The sequence below is a fragment of the Trachurus trachurus genome (genome assembly GCF_905171665.1).
Source record: "Trachurus trachurus genome assembly, chromosome: 20".
NCBI lineage: Eukaryota > Metazoa > Chordata > Actinopteri > Carangiformes > Carangidae > Trachurus > Trachurus trachurus.
In genome coordinates this window covers 24,455,698-24,478,598 of record NC_139911.1, presented here as the reverse complement: position 1 = coordinate 24,478,598, position 22,901 = coordinate 24,455,698, and the positions used below count along the sequence as shown (strand labels likewise).

The following is a 22,901-nucleotide window of genomic DNA, read 5'->3' as shown; positions in this document are numbered from 1 at the left end:
GGATCTATAAGTACTACAAGTATTTTATACACTAATCACTTCATTGTACACTTCATTATTTATGATTTCAAATATTATTGTGCACATCTTATAATTTCATACCTGTTTTACAAATACTTTTCTAAATACAATACACTGATTATAATTTATGACTTCAAGTGTGAAGATGGTGTAAATACACACACAAAGCTAGAGCTATTCATATTGTATGCAATGTAAAGTACAATGAACATACTAATGACTTGTTCTTGAGGGCAGCTGCGTTGAAATTCGTAGATTTGATTAAATTAAAAACTGTACAAATTGCCTATTTGGCGAAACATAATTAATTACCTGTAATTATTCAAGGACTTTTCTGTGAAAGGGAAAGTGCCAAGAGATACTATGACCTTCGGGGTCAACATGAACTGGCACAGCAGCTCACAAGGACAACGCTTAAATCTCTGTGTTTCTCAGTTTGTGGAGTAACTATGTGGAACAGTTTGGCTGAAAACATCAGAAACAGTAAAAGTCTAAGTGAGTTTAAAAGAAAGTTTAAACAGCAGATGTTTGACGTGTATAGGGAAGACGGGGGTGGTTAAATTAAATTAAATTAAATTAAATTAGGACTGTTGAGGGAGTTCGCAATGTTTTTTTGTTTGTTTGTTTATTTGTTTGTTTGGTTGTCTGCTTGCTTGTTTTTTCTGTTTATTATTATTATTATTATTTATTTATTTGTTGTTATGCATGTCTTGATGGTGTCTTAGTGTGTAAATGGGGATGGAAATCTAAAAGCTATGCTTCGTCTATCTCCCTTTGTTGTTTTTTGTGTTGTTGCTGTTGTGGTGTGTTGATGTGTGAGTTTGTTCTGTCTGGTTACTGTGTACTGGTGTGAAATAAACACTTAAAAAAAGAAAAGGAAATACAAAGGCTGTGCAGATACATTTTATCATCAGATTTAAAGTGAGTCAGCAGTCTCTCTCTCTGTCTTTCTCTCTTTTCTCTTTCTTTCTCTTCTCACAGGTATGCTTTTAATTTTCTCCAAGTCTACAGAATATCACTGCCTATTCATAAAACATAGACAAATGTGGGATATATAAAATGATTCATTCCAGTTGCAGTGGAAGCTGTTTACTGTGTGTTTATGAAATGAGCATGTGTAGAAGCTGCTGCTGGTTTCAAGGTAAGCCTTATACTGGAGCTCTTGTTTTACAGCGTTGGCGCAGTAAAGTCTGAGTTGTTAAATGTATTCAGGAGCAGCAACAACACTGATCCTGTTAACACTGTAAGAAAGGTGATTAGCCTGTTGTTTACAAATGCCATGTTTTTTTTAACTGCTCATTCTCCACTAATCAGCATCCAGCCGAGTGAAAGAGAAAACAGTTTGGATAGAGTTGTGATTGTTGGCCCAGAGCCCAGCACAGACCTGACACGCTGCTGGATTAATGACAGTCTGGCTCAGTTTGCTGCTAAACCCATCAAACCATCTGATAACGATGGGAAAACAACCAAAGACCTCTGCTTGACTTTCTCACTGCTGCTCTGTCCACAAGGAAAAAAAGCAGGAAGAATGTCCCTTTTTTTATCCGTCGGGCTCGTTCCACTCACCAAAATAAGCAACGTTTCAACCTTTAATGGTCGTATCACGGAGAAATGATGGAGAATACATGAGTCAGATTCTTACTAAAGTTTCAACAGCTGCGTTTTTTCTCAGTCACAAACAGAAGGATGACGAGCATAGAGGACTCTGAGTTCACAATCATTAAGGAAATTCTGGCCACTGAGGGAAACAGGTAATCAGAAGACAGACCTGAAGCTGAAAGTCAATCCATGAAGCTCTCACACACTAACACAGGCACTGCAGTCGTATGAAAAGCAGCTGGTTTTGGAGGGTTGGAAAACTTTCTGTCCACGGTTTTGAGTTTAGATTATCTGAGGGTGACTCAGATCAGTTTGACTACCACAGAAATAAACTTTGATTCACCCGGGGTTCTTCTGCCTTCTATGGTGTCCTGGGTGTCAGCACTCAGGTGACATCCACACTAGCCAAGCTCATCTGTGCTCTTTAAAAAGTTCTTCCAACTCTTGAACAGTTTTTTGGTTAAAGATAATAATTCAATCTGTTGCTTTTCAGACTGAATAATAATGTCAACAGTAGAAGATGTTTTTCTTTAGCAGTTTAAACTGGGGTTATCACAAGCTTTTGTCCAACAAAGAAGGTGGAGCTGATATGATCATCATCATCATCATCATCATCATCATTTATCAGATTGTCTGTTGTGCAATCAAATGCATTAGGGATGTCACCATTACAGATTTTCTTGGTACCATAATTGTCAGAGAAATAAACATGGTATTACGTTATCATGCTTATTATGCATTAATTAATTAAAACACCGCTGTATGGATGTGTAAAAATCAAATATGGTTTAAACATAATTGCATTACTAATTATATACACACAAATATTTTAAGTATCTATTTAATACATGACCAACCAGGGAAAAAGTTTGGAATATTCAAGTCATTAATTGTCATTTCAATCTCTTTTTTCCCAATACAAATGACACACACACCATTTAAACTCCTACCAGTTCAATGCTCTGCTTGTTTTCATCCCATGCCAGTTGTGCTGATTTGTCTATATGGTTCCAACATAATCTTTTTTGGAAAGTGACAGTATTTTAGGAATGTTGACGAGCAGCCTAAATAATTGTGGCATCTAATCCTTATGAAAACAAGTAATCATGACATGTCTATAGTATATTAACGATGCTGAAATTTATGACAGCCTATATATAAATTTGCTTATTTATTCCTGTGTAAAATGACCATCTCTTTCCCAGCAGGGCCATCATTTATCCTTTTGGCTGAAAAAAACATTATTTTCAAATAAACTTCACGTAACCACAGTCTATCCACTCACTAATTTCCATCTCTAATGGCTTTTTATTTAAAGTCCCTTTGATCCTTTCTCTCCAAGCTTGCTGCTGTGCTTTTACCCTGTTCTTTCTCTCAGAGAACATTCAGCCCGTTCAGGCTCACTCAGAGTGAGTCATTCTGGAAGAGACGTATCAAACAAAGTGAATCACAAAGTGTATGAAACTCACAGTCAGGTCCTTCCTGATGGCGAAGTTCTCAGGTTTGATGTCACACAGGTGAAGTTTGTGAGTGAAGTCGTTGTCAAAGTGCCAAACCATGTCCAGAAAGCTCAGCGCGATACGGTGGACCATCTCCCTGGTGGTCCACCTCCCGTAGGCTCCGGACGGGTCCGGACCCTGTGGCCCGGGACCAGCAACCTCCTCCAGGGAGAAGATGTTCTGGTCCCAGGCGTGGCCTGCAGAGAGGTACTCCACAGCGTAGAAGTGACCGCAGGAGCCCAACACTTTGGCCACATGGGTGCTGAGGTCCTGCAGGACTCTGAGGAAACCAAGTGGGAGATGAAGGTTCAGGAGCAGCAAGGGTTGACTGAATATACAAATACAGAGATGAACTAAAGAAGTCAACTACAGGCCTGAGAGCTGCTGCTACAAACATCCAATCAGAGAGCTCTTACTTTTACTATAGCCATGCTAATTTTAGACATGCTAATTTTACCCCCTTAGCAATGTATTAGCTATTCTAGTTTTAAAACACACATCACGTACAGAAATATCACTTTCTGAAGGCATATATTTAGGTGTTTGTCTTGCCTTCCATCCCCCAAACTGTGAGAATTGACTAAAAAATCTGTAATTTTCAGGCTCTCTAGGTTGAAACCCATGTGGTTTTACGAGCTGTTCCCTCAGTTGTCAAGTAATGATGTAACTAGTTTTCAGATTTGGATAATCCCACCCCTACCTGGTAGCAGTAGAAGGGGCGGGGCAAGCAGTGGTTCATTTGCATTTAAAGGGACAGACACTGAAAGCAGCTGTTCTGAACAGGGCTGTTTAGAGAGGATGAAAAGAGCTGTGATGTTTGATCCTTGGGGGATTTTGACCAAAGCATGTGACAGACATGTCTTTAAGACACCTGGGAACTATTTTAATTTGTGGGAAAGGGACAGAATATGTCTCCTTTAATTTTGTTTCTAATTTTAGTGATGCTAGTCAGAACAGTTGTCTTTTTTAAACATGATAGTTTTAGTTGTGAAACCCACAATAGGCTACTAGAACTGTTGATCATCTCACAACAATGACTTGGCTACATAGATCGCCATAACAGTTCATACTTGGACTCATTGTCCACAGAGTGAGAACGAATCCTCCAGTGTTGGATGATTCTCTGATATTCTGATATTGCACCGAAGTGTGGCTCATCTTTGTGATTCTGAGTAGATCTCAACATTTATTGAACATTATTAGCACTCATTATCATGAGTGATACTGGTGACAACAGTCTGATGCCATCACACATAATACGATTCCATTTTATGAGCCTTAATATTCCAGTGGAACAGGTCATACACACTGGTGCAAGGGTTAATACAGCATTCTTTTCAGGTCAGACAAATCCACTGTGGTTTAGCCACCTATCTCCCCTAACACACACACACATACACACTCTTTTTTTTAATATCTGAACTCCATTTGTCACTGCAGCTCTGTCTGCAGGCCTCAGATAAGCAGCAGCACAGGTCACCTCGCCTCGTCGGTTTTATTTTTGGACTCAGTGGAGTTTTGGCTTCCAGCCTGTTGGTGTCTGAGTGTCTGTGCCCTCCAATAAAAAAAAAAACAAAATAAAAAAGATGTCTTTTTGTCCTCGTCCTCCAGTGAAACAACCTTATGTGGTCAGACTTCAGTACATAGTTATGTTTTTTTTTTTTTGGAGGTGATGCTGGAACGAAATTCTGAATGAATTATAGGAAATCTAAAGATACCCATCAACAAGAATGAATTATATCAGCAACTACTGACCTGACTAGGGCTGGGACGATATGCTTTTCTCCGGATTCGATTCTTCTACGATTTTTTGGATACCGATTCGATTTAAATTGCGATTCTACGATATTGCCGATTTTCTTGATTTTTAGTCTGCATTTTTAACATTTATCTGCACACAAATACTGTAGGAGCCTATAAATTAACATAGCCTACTCCATTATAAAGTGAACTTAAACCCTTTTCAAAACCTGTACTCTCTGTATGTAAAAAAGGCGAACAAATGCACATTGCACCATATAAAAATAAAAAATCGTCAAAAAAGCTATTGCGATATTTCCACCCCTGACTACTGTAAAATTAGCAGTTTATTAATTTATTAATTTATTGAGGTGACACCCTGAAATTTCCTTCGACATCGCCATTGGATCAGATCATCAGAAGATCTGCATAAGAAATATTCATGCTTTGCCTCAAAGAGGATGGACTTTGATATTAAACTGATTTTCTTAGAGCCACCATTGCAACAGGTTTGGCTGGGGGATCCAGGTCTCAGGTGTTGTTGTGGTTTTACCTGAGGAAGGTGTACTCCTCCTGCTGCAGCAGGGACCAGAGGGAGGCCAGCTCTGCTCTGGAGTAGCTCTTGTCTCTGTGTTGCAGCTTCTTCCCCCACAGTCTGGCCAGAGAGCTGTTACTCCCTCCTCCTCCTCCCTCTTCATCCTCACCCTCCTCAGCCAGCCCCAGGGAGTTTCGTACCTAAGATCAGAGGACATTACAGTATAATATGCACTGCAAACTTTGATTTTTGTCTGGTAAGTGGCTTTATTAGCACTAAACGTCTGATATAACTTACTTCCAGGGTGGCGTAGAAAACCACATCAAGAGGGGAGAGCTCCTCTGCTGTGTCCTGAATAGAGAAAAGATGATTATGAATCATTTTCAGTGTTCTCTGGCCCTAAATTGAGTGGATAAATAAAAAATGCGGACATTACCTGGTAGTCCAGAATCCCCAGTGGCTCGTAGGAGGAGAAATTCTCCAGTTTGGACTTGAGGATGATTGGGTTTCCTCTCCAACGTGCTTCTATCACCTTCTTCCCGTTCTCGTAGTAGAGGCAGCGCTTGTACTCCACCAGGCCGAGCACACACAGATCCTCACACATGTCCCCCGTCACCGAGCCCTCGCCAAACTCCAGACACTGTGCAACAAAACAGAAAGGTTCCTGAACCTCAAACAGCATCACAGGCTTAAGTCAGACCAGAATCATTACAGTCCTGCTAATTCTACAGGTGAATATGTAAAAATTTAAATATCACCATGAAACTTCTCAAGTTAATCACTTCTATTAAGACAAACATTTTTTGTATTCCAAGTTTGTCAAGTTTTATGTGTAAATATGTAAATAGGCAATATCTAATTAAATTTGCACTAACTTGCATACATTTCCAGAACAGAAATCTGAACAATGGATAAAGCCACTTATATTTTTTCATCTTTTATTTTGTTGACATATTAGACTCAGAAGAGGGGATTTTGGATATCTCTTTTTATCATTTACTTCTGTAAATGATAAAATACTGTCACCAGTCCTAAAAAAAAAAAAAAAAAAAAAAAATTGCCATGTTTTTTAGGAATAAAATGTTGTATAAATCAGGCTGTGAATGATATATCAATAGTCCCCTCTGTAAAAACCTTCAGAATATAGAAAGGGATCAAAATGGATGGTTTGATGTAAGTGCTGCTGAAGTGGAGATTTCTAGCTCAGAGTAAGAGGAAAACTTATTTTGAGAAAACGGCCTTTTACTGTAAAATTCCATAGATTGTTATTGTCAATCGTACCTTTACAATTTGTTGCTGATACAAAGGAAATGGCCTTTTTGGAGAGCTTTACAATGATACTTGACAACAGGCACAGCACATGTCACAGCAGCTGTTAACTTTTGGTGAATTTAGGAGAAATCTACAGACGAAAGAGACACAATGAAGTAAAAAAAAAACAAAAAAACAAAAAAACGGCTTAATGTGGATTTTCTACCATTTCTTTTCACTATTTTGAAAGAAGACATGAGGAAGCAAAATGTCAAAATTGATGAGTGCTTGAAGAAACAGTGTTTTTGCCTGTAGTGTCTCGTCTTAACTCCTAACAGAGAATAAAGTCAACCTGAAACTACAATTGTTGATAAATTGTGTGACAGACTGAAGCCAGCTTGTTCTGTTTCATCATTTTGACACAAATCCTTCTCTCCACCTGGTTCTGTTTTTCTTTTCCTTTACCATCTGAGGGAGATTCTACATCTGAGTGAACACAGAGATGAGCGCGTGCACACACACACACTTCACACACACACACACACACACACACACAGACAGACACCTGTGTCCTGTGTAGTGTCTGAGCAGCTCAGTGTCCAGTTGAGGTGTGCGGGTCGAGCCGGAGGATTAGCCTGGTCCTGGTCCAGGGGATTACCCGGCTAATCCTCATGCTGCCCACATTCCAACACAAACATCAGTCAGTGAGCAGCTCAGAGTCTTACAGGTAACCTCCACCATCACACACTGGAGCAGCACTGCTGCTTTATTGTAGCTAATGCAGCTTTTACCACATTCATTCCACCATGTTTGTGCAGATTCCACTGTTTACTGTTAGACTTTAGGGCATGGTCACACAAAAACCTCTGGTTTCACTAGTCCAGCCACTGTTTCATTGTGTAATCCTGTTGGACCTGAATTAAAGGCACAGTCAACAGAGAGGAGGTGAGGAAGGAGACATCTTTTGAAAGATATGAGTTAGTCAGGAGAAACATCTTTAAAAGTAAGGAGTAAGTTTGAAGTAAGGAGTAAAAGGTGATGTTGATGTTATCTGTGTTACAGCCCATATGCTTTTGTCATACGTCTAATAGAAAAGTCAGGACATGGGACTGAGTGATGCTCCTCACTCTGCAGAACAGTAACAGCTGTGTTAGAAAACAAATGTAAAAAACTTTTTTTCTCTTTCCTGGTTGTTCAGCCTTGAATCCTGTAGTTTCTACGGGATTTCCAAAAATAATTCTTCAGGTATTTCTCATTTCCTGTGAAATTCCCCTAATTTCACTTCTTTTTTCCCCAGAGTTTTCTTTCTGCACCTGATTGGTCCAATGAAATGACTCTGTAAATACAGGGAGGAGTGGAGAGGAGGTAGCGTATTTCACTTTACACAGCTAGGACACTGTTTTTGGAGGAGGAAGATGTTACTGCAGAATTGTTTAAATCATTTTTCAGTCCATTGGAAGGAATGAAAATCACAGAAACTACAATACAGCTGTTTAGAACATGAATGAAAATAAAAAAGATATAGATCTTCAGGACTGAGTCGTGGTTTAAGAGGCAGGAAGTGTAACAGACTTGGGCTGAAAGGAGAGACTGTGTTTTTAACAGCAGAGGAGAATATAAGGCTGATGACAGCAGACTGATGAGAGAGGCTCTTTCATCTTTTCAGCATCACACAGTTTAAATGTTGAAGGGGACAGTTGAGATAATGTGGAGGTTTGGCCCCTCGTCTGGTCCCTGAGTCACAGACATACAGATGGTCTATCAATCTCTAGACCGGAGCCAATGTTGAATTTCACACACTGACGCCTCCTGCCAGATGGATCCCACCTTATGTATCTTTTTTTTTTCTTTTCTTGGAGTTTGGTGAAGATGGAGAGAGGCTACGTGTGAATCAGAAAGAATCATTTGTTCATTATCTGAGTTGTACGTTGTGTCATGCAGGATGACACATCTGGAGGCTGATTCATTAAACACCTGCTCACCTGTCGCCCACTCCACCTGTCTCCCTCTGGATCATCCTCTCCCTGCTCAGATCTATCCTACAAGTGCTGCTTCTTATCTCAGACTCTCTCTCTCTCTCTCTATGTGTGTTGTTGATGGACTAAAGAGGAGTGGGAGGGGAGGTGTTGAAAGTTAAAGGAGACTCTGTAATTATGTCCCTCCCTCCCTTTTGAGTAAAACTTCCTGCTGTCTGGCATCATGGTGAATGATATCCACTCCTGTGTGTGTAATTGTAGCTGTTGGGCAATGAGTGATATTTAGAATACCTGGTTAAATAAAGGCTAAAGATTTAGATTGATCCCATATCTGCATAAGGCTCCCCAAGCCCCAGCACATGTGTCAAACTCAAGGCCCGCGGGCCAGATGTGGCCCGCCACGTCATTTTATGTGGCCCGCGAGTGCTTAATTATGTCCAATTATCTTTGGCCCGCATGATAATATCTAATTGTGGCCTGCCGGTATGTTGCACGTACCACTAAAACTACAAATCCCACAATGCACTGCCAGTGCACGTCTATCAGGGGGCCGCGAGCAACCTGATCCTCTGTTGTCAATTGAGAGGGTGATCGACAATGTGCTTTTTTTTTTCTCTTGCCGTTATGAAACACATAGCACACAGCAGAGTTCCTCTGACAGCTCCTCTGTGGAGCAGCAGGTGAACACTGGGCAACGCTGGAGACCACAGTAGCTACCGTACTTTTTTTCTTTCTTTTTGTTTGTTTAGCAGCGCCGTTGTTACAGGTGATGCACACGCAGACGTCCCTTTACGTTGGTCATCTGACCGTCTGTCACTGGACTGAGCTGCATAACTGTCACATATGTCTAACTTCCTGTTGAGAAACGAATGACTGATATGACTGAAGGCACGAGAGTAAGTCTGCACGTGTCGTCAAGCCCCCATAAGTTGACACATAGAAGTTAAAAAAATATTAATCAATATTAATCAGTCAAAGTTCTTGAAATTGGTTAATGGTTAATCATGTGCATCCCTAATTAGAAATGACTATGGAAAGCTGCAGATAGAGCCATTAGAAATGAATGCAACTGATTTTTTATTTATTTATTGTTGTTTTATATGCAATAACTTACAAGCTTTATTAGTTTTAGGTTCAATATGTGTAAAAAGGTCATTTCAATAAGTTCTCAATAAACAACCATGTGGCCCTCGACTTGTACCATTTTTAAAATTCTGGCCCGCGGCGTATTTGAGTTTGACACCCCTAGACACACACACACACACACACACACGTGCACGTACAAGTATCAATATTTTCAGAGTCCTTTTGATTTGTGGTTTGCACAGCAGCTTGTCTGTGTCTCAGCTCTGGACAGCATCTGTTCAGGGTTCACACTGACAACTGGAGCTTGGGAACCCTGTTTGAAATGTTTGTATCTCGAAGCGTCTCGTCCACCGGGACCACACAACAGCGCCTGTCTCACAGCGAGCCAGGCCAGCACAGGGAATCCTCCCCCAGCCCCAGCCGACTCGGACATCTGCAGACTCTGGTCTTGATCCCAGCCTGGTGAGCTCTGCAGCTCCCTCACATATCCGCTTTAATTCCCTGGATTTCCTCCACCTTGCATCACATCACACTCTCCAGCTGCTTCCTCCCTTCTCAGCCCTGAAGCCTGTTGGCTTCTCTCCGTGGAGAGGATCAGCTTCAGATTATTGCTGCGTGTGTGTGTGTGTATGAAAGGGAAATATGTATTGGATATGCCTTTGTGTGTGTATGCAATGCAACGCTTTGTAGTAATAGTATTCTGTTGTTTACACAGGCTTCTTGATCTCAAGTGTCAGAATTCAGATTTGACTCTTTTCTTTTCATTCCTCTCTGTAATGTTATATGCAATCATCAAGTACAGATGTATCAGTTAACTTTTGATGTAAAAGTTTTTTCCAGAGACATAACTAACAGATAGTTTTAATTTCTTCCATCCCAGGCTCAGAGGTCTGGTGCCTGTGAGCCGGTTCTGCTCTGTAGAGTCCAGCTCCTGACTGCAGACAGGAGTGTGTCTGTCTGCGCGTGGACAGATGTTCACATTCACTCGGTTTCAGTCCAGGACTTCGGTTGTGACAGTGAGCTGTCTCTGATGGGCAGCACAACAACATGGATTCATTAAAGGGATAGTTCACCCAAAATTCAAATTTCACTCATTATCTACTCACCCTCATGTCAACTAAGAGCTGTGAGAATTTTCAGAGTCCTCCGTCCCTTCTCTGAGTTACGGGGGGGTCCGTGCAGCAGTATTTGTCCATATAATGGTTGTCAATGGATACCACTTTTCTTCGTCCAAAAAGACACACCAAAAAACATCCAAATACCTCCATACTGCTCGTGTGTAATGTCCCTCTTGTACTGATTCCCGGAAGCTCTGCCGAAGCTCTGCCGACGCTCTGAAGCTCTGCCGAAGACCACCGATTTTACCTACTTTTACCCAGCTTTTAACTTCGAATTTCGGTGGTACTGACTCTTTCAACCCTGTGCTTTATCATGAGCAAACGGCTCAATGATCAGTTAAGTCTGTCTTGAGCTCTTAGTTCTTAAAACGCACCTCCGAGTCGGCTACCGAGAGCACCGCTGCTAGCATACCGGAGCTTGTTTTTAGCTTCATGCTAGCCAACCCGGCAAACCATCATCACCGCCACTGGGAGAAGATCACAGGCACCCAGTTTGCTTACCGGAGGCCGGTACATCGCAGCAGGCTCAGTCTTTGAGCCTGCTCCCGGTAAGTTTTCGCTGCTCCCTGGATCATCACAGTCTAGCGCTACCGCCTGCTATCTGCGCTCACCTGAGCTGCTACCACTAGCACATCGCTCCTCAGTTCTCTTTTACTGGCCACAGCTGTTTTTACCTCCTCAGCCACCACCGGATTCATCTGTACTCACCATGCCTCCACTATCCTCACCATCCGGGTGCGCTGGCTGTGTCCGCCTGAACCAGACCATCGCCGAAATGGAAAAGAGGATATCCTTCCTGTACCAGCTTCGAGAGGAGGAACATCTGATGGACTCCCTGGTCACCGTGGGCCCCGCTGTCGCCACCACAGAAGCCGCCCAGCTGGACGCGACCATCCCGTGTCCTGACACCGCCGCTGCCGCTGCCCAGCTCCAGCCCCGAGACTGCTGGACTCAACTCGGAGCTAAACCTCGGGCCCAAGCTAGCTCCACTCCGTGGGTTGCTGCGGGGAAAGGCAACCACGGGGGGAAGCTCTTCTCCAGGGGCCAGGCACATCAACATCCACCACAGGAGCTCCAGCTATCCAACAAGTTCTCCATCCTACACGAGAAGGATTTCCCTCCACTCAGCAAGGAACACACATCTTCATCTCCAGCCTCTGACAGGTCAATTTCTCCGATCTCCACTTCTTCATCCACACCGTCTGTCACCGACCGTCGCTCTCAACCACAAATTAAACCTGCTCGTCCTGGCAGCTTGCACTTCACTCCTCATCCAACAAGGCGCAGGTCCGATCGGGCTCCGGGTCCACTCTGGGCACGCCAGCGCCACACCCCCCCTCCGCACAACAACAATCAGTCCACCGCAGCAGTCCGGAGCTCTCAGCCTCCTTCGCCCACCACGCTGGTTATTGGTGATTCCATTGTTAGACACATCAAATCAAAATCATCTGCCACCTTCTGCTTCCCCGGTGCCAAGGTCCTGGACATGGTCAGACAGATCCCCTCCATCCTGAGTGACCATCCCCACGCCAAAAACATCGTGGTCCATATTGGCACCAACAACACAGCGGACTGTGAGAGTGAAGTATTAAAACGTGATTTTATCAGTCTTTTTAACTTGCTCAAGGACTGCAATAAATCCGTTTTTATCTCTGGCCCAATCCCCTCCTTCCATCGAGGCGTGGGTCGTTTCAGCAGGCTGCTCAGTCTTAACACCTGGCTCCAGTCCGTCTGCTCCTCGCACAGCGCAGTTTTAATTGATAACTTCAACCTCTTCTGGAACCGCGCATCGTTTTTTAGCAGAGATGGAATCCACCCCAGTCCACTTGGCTCCCGTGTCCTGGCTGCAAACACTTTCCACGCGGTTGCCACAAGCAGGCACGCATGACAGAGTAGCCCTGACACGCACCTGGACACAACAACAACAACCACTGGTCACAACTCTTCCTCTGTGCCACCGTCAAGCCCCAGTCTGCCGATGAGCGCCCCCTGCTGTAAGTACACGATCACCTCCTCTACAGCCATCCCTGTTTTAATCACCACCAGACACACCATCAAACGGGCCACTAGAGTCAAATATAACAATCTGAGGCCTGTATGCAGACACAAACCACACACCACTGACTCACCCCCCAACAATACACTGCACATGGCACTTTTAAATGTCCGGTCTCTTCTAAACAAATCATTTCTTATCAATGACATGATTGTGGACAATAATATCCACTGCATGTTTTTAACTGAGACATGGCTCGGCACAGATGGACCTGCAACACTCATTGAAGCATCCCCACCAAATTACAACTTCTTATACTCCTCCAGGACTGACAAAAAAGGTGGGGGTACAGCATCCATCCTGTCTGCAATAATGGACTTTAAAGAATGTACATTTGACAAATATTCATCTTTTGAGCATCATGCATTTGTTTTTAACAGCCCTCCCATACTATGTATGACTGTGTACAGGCCACCCAAAAGATGTCCCTCTTTTATCTCAGATTTCTCAGAAATCCTCTCCATCATCCACACAAGCTACGATAAGATCATTATTGTAGGCGATTTTAACATACATGTAGACAATCAATCAGACTCTTTTACCTTGGATTTTTTAAACATGCTAAACTGTATGGATTTTAATCAACATATCACACTGCCGACCCACAACAGAGGCCATACATTAGACCTGGTAATAACCCACGGCCTATCTGTCAGTGTCTCCTCTGTTGTGGACGTCGGCATCTCAGACCATCATTGTGTATATTTTACTGTAAATTGTTGTTTTATAAAACATGATATCCCACAGCGAACTGTTAGGAAACGCTATCTCACTCCAGTAGTGGCTGCAAATTTTATCCATCTTTTACATGACACCCCTGCAGATATTCTACCCTCCTCCTGTGATTTTATTGTCGACAGTTTTAACAGTAAACTCAGGTCTACTCTTGATTCTGTTGCCCCTCTACAATTGAAAAGAGTATCATCCAATCAAATAGCCCCCTGGAAAAATGATAAAATCAAAAAACTGAAGAGAAAATGTCGAACAGCCGAGAGGAGATGGAGGAAAAACAAGTTAACCATAAACCACCAAATTTACCGTGAACAGCTAACCATCTACAATGGAGCAATAAAACAATCAAGACAAGCACACTTCTCAAAGCTGATCAACGACAACCAGAACAACCCAAAAATCCTCTTCTCTACAATAGACCGCCTAATTAACCCTGTTTTTAATAACTCAAGTAATATTTCCTCCTCCTCAAGATGTGAAGAATTTGCAGCCCATTTTAAAACCAAAATAGATACCATAAGGTCAGATATACTACACTGTCAAACCTGTGATTTTAACAGCGATGATCCTCTCTTGGCAGGTGGGGAAACACTAGAGAACTTTGTCCTGGTTGATGCTGCAATGTTGGGAAAAGTGATCGCCCAACTCAAATCCACAACCTGTGTTTTAGACCCCATTCCCTCGTCCTTTTTTAAATCAGTTTCCAGGTTTTTAACTGATGATTTGCTCACCATTATAAACTGCTCTTTACAGACGGGTGTCTTTCCAACCTCACTAAAAACTGCAATAGTCAAACCTCTCCTGAAGAGAAATAACCTTGATCCTACAGTTCTCAGCAACTACAGACCCATTTCAAATCTGCCATTTTTAAGTAAGATTTTAGAAAAGCTTGTTTTTAATCAGTTGAATGATTTCTTAAACTCTCACAATGTTTTAGAGAAATATCAATCTGGTTTCCGAGCCAAACACAGTACAGAGACGGCATTAACTAAAGTTATCAATGACCTGAGGTGCAACATGGACACAAAGAAACTATCTGTCCTGGTCCTGCTGGATCTGAGTGCGGCATTCGACACAGTCGACCATGAAATTCTCCTCAACAGACTCCACACCCTCATTGGCCTCTCTGGTACTGTTTTTAATTGGTTCAAAGACTATCTTACTGGCAGAAAATGTTTTATCAATATTGACGAATGCTCTTCTGAGAACTACGATTTTAACTGTGGTGTCCCCCAAGGCTCTATTTTAGCTCCTACTCTTTTTAACTTGTACATGCTGCCACTGGGGAATGTCATCAGGAGACATGGCATTAACTTCCACAGTTATGCTGACGATACACAACTTTACATAGCCGTGTCTCCTGATGACACTGGGCCAGTAGATGCCCTTTTAAAATGTATTTTAGATATCAAATTATGGATGGCAGCTAACTTTTTGCAGCTCAACCAGGACAAAACAGAAGTACTTGTAATCGGTCCTGAAGCACACAGAGAGAAACTAAATTTTAAACTTAAAGCCCTGTCTTTTAACACATCTGAGCACGTTAAAAACCTTGGTGTGATTTTAGATTCAAAACTGAGTTTTAACCTTCATGTTAAAAACATAACAAAGACTGGTTTTTATCATCTTAAGAATATTGCCAGAGTGCGGCCAATTTTATCACAAGCCAACACTGAGACATTAATGCATGCTTTTATCACTTGTAGAATTGACTACTGCAACGCTCTTCTCTCTGGTCTCTCTAAGAAAACCATCGCTCCACTCCAGCTACTGCAGAACTCAGCTGCACGAGTCTTAACGAGGACCAGACAGAGAGCACACATTACACCCATTTTAAGGTCTCTGCACTGGCTACCTGTCTGCTTCAGGATTGATTTTAAGATCCTTTTAATGGTTTTTAAAGCTCTTAATGGTCTCGGTCCCAGTTACCTATCTGATTTGCTTTTAACATATGAACCCTCTAGAACTCTCAGGTCTTCAGGCAGCGGCCTTTTAATTATTCCAAAAGTTGCAAACAAAACATATGGTGAGGCCTCATTTTATCATTACGGCCCACGCCTATGGAACCGACTGCCTGAGGACTTGAGGAGGGCAGAGAATCTGGACATTTTTAAAAGCAAACTGAAGACCTACCTTTTTAGCCTTGCTTTCAACTGATTCGTACTATTTCTATTATTTTGAAACATGCATTTAATTTATCTTATTTATTTTTTTACTATTATTATCTTTTTTATTCTATCTTAATTCACCCATTTTTTTCTATTTTATCCCACTACACCTGCTTATTCTTACCTAGTGTCTTTCTGGTCTTCTCTTTTTATCTATTTTACCTCATTTGATCTAGTATCTCTCTTATCCTCTCATTCTATCTATCTTATTTCATTTTACCTAGTGTCTTTCTCCTCTTCTCAATTTTACTTATTTTACTTCATTTTATCTAGTGTTTTCCCCACTGCAAATGAGTGAGTATTAGATAGCGTTTCCCCGACAAAATCCAATGTTCTAAAATGATTGTGTGAATGTGTATGTGTTTGCGAATCTATGTGTGTCTCCCTAACATGTGTTCCCCATGTCTCCCAATATGTGTTCCCTTTATTGCTTGTTTTTAACATGTAAAGCACTTTGAGCTGCCATGGGCATGAAAAGTGCTATACAAATAAAGCCTGATTGATTGATTGATTGATTGAAGCCCCGACATGAGAATTTGTTAAAATTAAATAAGTCTATATTTTATGCTTGTTTGTAGCGGAAGCTCCCAGTGTCTCGGTTCACTGCTCTTCCTGTGTCAGTGCAAATCACCCGGCGGAGCAATTTCTCATGTCGGGGCTTCAATACAAGAGGGACATTACAGACGAGCAGTATGGAGGTATTTGGATGTTTTTTGGTGTGTCTTTTTGGACGAAGAAAGTTGGTATCCATTGACAACCATTATATGGACAAATACTGCTGCGCGGACCCCCCCGTAACTCAGAGAAGGCACGGAAGACTCTGAAAATTCCCACAGCTCTTAGTCGACATGAAGGTGAGTAGATAATGAGTGAAATTTGAATTGAATTGAACTATCCCTTTAAAGACTCTGTGGGCCACCGTTGTCTGAATCTCATGCCCGTTTGATGTTGATGCTGACTCCAGAGCAGCTGGTACAGAGCCAACCCGTCCTCCCAGGATAACAACACAAACAAATGGGCACAGGAAGCAAATGAGCTCCAGACTGAAACACTGAGCTCCGTTAACGAGCTCTGGCTCTGTCTGCCAGCGCCACCACAAAGGGAACCAATCCCTTTGAAATGTCATTGTGACTCTCCATTTTGGAGACTTTCCCCATTTTCCCCTCTTCATATCCAGGAAAATTCATATGCTCTCCTTTTGTTTTTCATTTTGTTCCATGTGTCTTTGTTTCGTTTCCATACACTCCTCTGAGCCTCTGGCTGGCCTTCCTCTCTCTTGTTCTTTCCTTCCATGTTTCTCTTTTGTCCTTCTCTCCATCCTGTCGTTCCTTCCTTCACTCTGAAACCCTGGAACATTTGACAGTTGAGTACATTTCCCAACAAACTCCTCTTGACCTTTACTTGAGTAAAACTATCCACTCCACTCCTGTGGAGTTTATATTTTGACCGCAGTGAGTTTTCTCCTGATGCCAGTGAGCAGTGAGAGAAAGCTGAGAGGTTTCGGACGGTCTCCCTCACAGTGAAAGGCGGTCTTTGTTGTCCCGCACTCACCATTCCATTCCATAATGTAAGGCCCGAGCACACGAGGAACATTAAAAAGCCTTAATGACATTCCTGTGTGTACTGAGCCCAAAGGCCTCGGCTCAGCGAGCAGCAGCTGAGAGAGAAACACAGGTTGATCCACTGTGCAGAAAACCTCCAAGACAGTTTTGTCCAAACTTGCCAAAGCTGTTGATGGTTTCTAGGAATCAGCACGTTGAGACATGTTATTGGAAACTTTAATAAAGTGACATTTTCTGGGAGAGTAGAAAAAGGGCTCTCTGAAAAAGCTGAGAGAAAAACAGTGATGTGAGATTTTCTCATCAAAGTGAAGATATTCTGGAGCTTCACTGCTCAGCTGCAGCTGCAGGATGTGGACTGAGAAAAGATGGTGTGTCCCCGCCTCATGGAACGTCACCAGGTGTGGAGGTCAGGAAACCGAACCACATACAGACCGATTACAATGTCTGGCTCATAGACCACAGGTCCAAGGTCATTCCCTCCCTGATCTAGGGAGGATAATGATGCTGTTCCTCCTTAAAATCAGCTGATTTAGTTAAAAAAAAAAAAAAAAACATATTTCTCTCTCCAGTTTCACTGCTGCATTTCTCATTATGGACATCAAAGTTGCCAGGTGCTTTCACTCATGTATTTTTTTTTTTTAAGTTGAACAGGGACACATCCAAAAGGACAGGGTGATCTGCAGCCACATTTATCAAGATCTCCTCCAAGGAGCTTAGAAACAAAGGTTTGCTGGGAACTAAAGTTTACAGGGTTGTACTCTCCAGACTAAAGCTCTTAAACCTTTAGGTACAGAAGAGATTGGCACGGTGGCACAGTGGTTAGCACTGTTGCCTCACAGCAAGAAGGTCCTGGGTTCGAATCCCCGGCCGCCCAGGTCCTTTCTGTGTGGAGTTTGCATGTTCTCCCCGTGTCTGCGTGGGTTTCCTCCGGGTGCTCCGGTTTCCCCCACCACTAAAAACATGCCAGCTAGCCTGATCCTCCAGTCAGTGCCCTTGACCAAAGGCACTGGCTCATAATCTGGAGTTGGTCCCCGGGCGCCGCACCGTGGCTGCCCACTGCTCCTCAGGGATGGGTTAAATGCAGAGAAAGAATTTCACTGTACTAGCTGTATATGTGACAAATAAAGTACCTTTACCTTTGGAACAAAGAGCAAGAAACAGAGCTGAGGCCACACCCTAACCACCCAGGTATCAGGTCCACCAGGTTACTCTTCTTTTTGAAATTATGACATTTTCTATTTGGAGTGCATCTTCACAAACACTGGGACAACCCAGTGATGGTAACAGTATACACCTAGCAACATTTTCAAGGACAAAAAAGAGAGTGTAGCAAGTGTACAGAGTAGGCTACTGTAACAGATATGAGGTTAGAGCTTTGGGCCAGGAGAGAGAGATCTCACATTGGCACCAGAGATGCTCCAGGATTCAGCATTTTTTGAACACTGTTCTTCTTCTTGTAAATAAACTCTTTTTGTATCCACAAGTTTCCGAACGTCATCTATGGTCAACACCGGAATCCGGTTTTGCCGCTTTGGTGGAATTGTACGTTTACGTTTCCATGGTTTTCAGTCGTTGTCATAGTTGCGGTAAACACATGGATCTATTAACGCTGGCTTTTAACACAGAATTTGTGTGATATCCACTGTTAAAAGCTGGTGTGATGATCCATGCGTTTAACAGATTTTCATTGAAAAAAAAAAAATCCATGCATTTACCGCGACTACCGAAACCATGGAAATGTAAACATAAAATTCCACCAGAAGAGCAAAACCGGAAAAACAGGCTTATGTTTTTGACGTTCGGAAAAAGGTGGATACAAGTGAAGACGTGTCGGCGGTGTTCACTTCTTTTCATCAACACATCAGTTTATCACAGTACACCATGAAGTTGCCCAGACTTGAGTTTCCCAGACGCCTACATCACTCAGAAGGCACCACCACCTGTTAATGTCAAGACACACTGTCTCACAAGGATGATGAATGGCCTCCTGTCACTTTAATGTTCTCACTGCTTTTGGTCTGAACATACAGTTAACAAGAGATTTCTAGTTGTTATGGTAACATTTGACAATATGAGGGGCCATCAGTCGCCTCTGTTCTCCCAAGGGTCAAAATCCTTTATCTGGTTTGCCTGTCCTGACGGTGCATCCTCCTGTAGCTGCATGTGATTAAAAACACACCCATGAATCCACTCACACACCTCCTGAACACACCCTGGCTGCTGCTTCACAAGAAGTTTCCCATGTGGATCAATATCCTTCCTCTTGTGTTCGGGTCACCAGTGATCCGTTTTCAACTTTTAAATGCATAGAAGTACCACATAAATTTGTTTATAGATCAAGGTTTTTTTGACTTTGTCAGGAACCTCTATTTAAACAAAATATATATATTTTTTTTTTCACGAAGTTCTAAAATGCTCTGGTTAAAATTGTTACATTTGTGGTGTTCGGGTCAAATTTGACCCGGTTATAACCATAAGAACAATAATAACTGTTAAACCTGAAATCATAGTGCAAAACCAACCTTTTCATGGTTAAGGAAGCCTAACAACATAACCAAGAGATGAGAAACAAATGGGATGATAAATAATTGTTTTTAGTGTGTTTTACAGCTGATTTAAAATACGGGTCAAAACTGACCCGAAACACCATAGATGGCAGTAAAAAGCTAACACAAGACGAAGGATACAGAACTACATCCAGCACAAAGCATCAGTGTGGCTCAGCTCTAGCAGTGATTTATGACTGGTGACAGGAGGTCAGCGGTCAAGTAGTGTAACGTAGAGTTTCCCCACAGGCCTGCAGTGTAAGTCAACACCTCCTGAGCTCTGCTGCTGCACCGAGCAGCACCACAGCTCCAAGAACAATACTGGGGATTTTTACAGCCTGTGGGACGTTGGAGGTGTGGGCTGAATGGCTTGTATTCACCACTGCATGTGCACAGGGCATCTGCACACACACACACACACACACACACACACACACACACACACACACACACACACACACACACACACACACACACACACACACACACACACACACACACACACACACACACACACACACACACACAGTGAGAGTGTGGGTGGACCGGTTGACCTCGGGGTTGGTTCACTGGAAGTGTAGGCTGATCTCACAGCTGGAGAGTTCAGAGATGCAGGTCACAGTATACAGTCTGCATCACACACACACACACACACACACACACACACACACACACACCCTTTTCCTTCCAGTTTACCGACAGACATGTTAAACACCTCCTGCTCCACCAACAGTTAGTGCTGGTCCACATAAAGAACAGCATCAACAGAGGTACCTCGTACTTTTACCGCGGTCGTAATAAAAAAGATAATGCCTGCAGATGGTCAGAGAGGACCTACAGCTTCCTCCTTGTGAATATTTCACATGTATTTATATTTATTAATATTTCTCAGCCATGGTTGACGAGAGAAAGAAAATAGCGGGAGGTGGGTTGCATCATAGCGCGATGAAGCGATGGTGAAAAATGTGACAAATGTGTCAAGCGACGCAATGCTCGCGTTACGGGCGATGGCATCGTGTCCATCGCGTTTGGTGGGAACACCCCGTTAGGCCCTGTTTATACGACAACGCTCGCGGATGAAAACGGCAAAATATTTCATGGGATGTGCCTTTTGTTTAGATGGCGATGGCGTTTTTGGGGCTTGAAAACGCAAAAAAGTGAAACCACCCTCCAGAGTGGAAATCTTAAAAACGCTCCTCTGTTGCGTCCCCATGTAAAGGGTGAAAACGCAACGTCTGCTCCGAATCCGACTGACCTGAGGAGGGCACGGAGGGCAGCGTTACGATGGCCGGCGTAGCTACAGCCTGCTGCAAATCAAGAGGAAGAAGAGGGAAAATTCTGGGTTGTACCAGGCGTGCAGACTTGGTGGTGTTGTGTGTTGTGCGGCACGCTGCCACCTAGACGCATGGCGTGCATACAACATTGCTGAGAACCAGAGAAAAAAAGTGTCTTACAATTTCTTCTTTTTTTTGATTTCCTATCTGTTTGGCCCTAAAAAAACACCTTACAATTTTATTTTTTTAAAATATATTTTTAATTTTAATTTTACAGCATGTCCACTGAAGAGGACAACAGGACGATTTCCGTGTGAAAATACAACTAAATTTAGATAACTATAATAATATAATTATAGTAGTGTAATAGTGATATTAACCTCCTGAGACCCGGCCCATGCATGTATGTCCTCTGTGGTGGACCTTTTGTTCACCTGTATCTTCCTTAAGTATTTGGAGTTACCCTATCAAGCCCTATAGTATTCTGTAGAGGACATCCTGGGCTTTCCAGTGATGTGTCATGTGATGGGTTTGCATGGTGGGAACTTTACTTTTTTTCTCTATCAAGATGGCCGCCATACCAAAACACACATTTCATGGAGAGAGGATGGGTAACACAAATATTTGTTATCTATTGCTATTTTCACCATGATAATTATATAACATGTCAATAACAATATTATTACATCTGAAAACAGTTTCATAATTTCTGTTTTGAAATAACAGTCCTCTTATGAATGTCAACTGTAGTGGACACCAGGACCATTTTAATGTATTTAATGACGGCACATCGTTGTAGGAGAAAGAAGTGAATCAGAGGGGATTCTAGTAGATAATAGAGAGAGATTCAGATTTGGAGCTGTCAGATGAGGAAAGGGATGGGGATGAGAATCAGCCTATGATAAGGGAAAGATGGTGATGAAGAAGGAGAGGAAGAAGATGTAGGAGAATCTGATGAGACAGACTCAGAGCCAGAAAGGGAGCAGGGAAGTCGTCATGCTCTGTTGGCCAGACCAACTTGTAGGCTATGTTTGTTTTGTTTTGTTTCAGGTTGATGTATTTAAATCTGTTAGATTATTGCTGTATATGTATCACTATTGTTATTTGCAAATTGCCAAAAAAAAATATGCTTATGAGGTTGGTCAGTAGGGAGTCAGATCACATCCATGACACTGGAGTTAAATTATGGCATTAAAGGGATATTCCGGCACAAGTTTAACCCATGGTCTAATGCACCATCAGACCCAGTAGAACCCCACCTCCAGAGATCAAGTTTTCAGACTGCAAACTTAGTTGTAGTGACTTCAGCACAGACAGATAGAAAAACACTGCTGTCTATGGAGCCACGAGCCAACGCCATAGAAAAAGCCACTGATAGCCACAAATAATGCTCAGAACAGCACCAAACTACATCAACAGTACAAACAGGGTCCCATCCCATAACACAAGGCATCAAACACCTGCTAGGTTTGACTGATTTCTATTGAAAAGAAACAAAAACACAACTCATCCAGTCTCCTCCAGCTTCTTCCTACTGATGCAGAATCCCTGACAAGTCGATTACCAAATGCATCAATGTCCCTATCTGTCTTCCCTATCTGTTTCTAACAATAACTAGCTGTTGTTGTGTTTAAGTAAGTAGTTTAAGTGTTTAAGTTAGATATGCTTCTCAGTTAGTATTTGGGTTAGTTAAATAGTTAGTTCACTTGATTATAGTATGGACCCTGTTGTTTTTACT

At 42.4% G+C, this 22,901-nt stretch overlaps 1 protein-coding gene across 1 annotated transcript in view; it reads right to left on the bottom strand.

The window, feature by feature from the left end:
* The window catches only part of dipk1c (divergent protein kinase domain 1C), a 51,973-nt gene that overhangs the window by 4,881 nt on the left and 24,191 nt on the right, over positions 1-22,901 (bottom strand). The window contains exons 2-5 of the mRNA XM_083995464.1: positions 5,831-6,034; positions 5,692-5,745; positions 5,413-5,594; positions 3,090-3,399 (exon numbers count right to left, since the gene is read on the bottom strand). Coding sequence (XP_083851590.1) covers positions 3,090-3,399; positions 5,413-5,594; positions 5,692-5,745; positions 5,831-6,034 — 750 coding nt within the window. The remainder of the gene's footprint in view (positions 1-3,089; positions 3,400-5,412; positions 5,595-5,691; positions 5,746-5,830; positions 6,035-22,901) is intronic.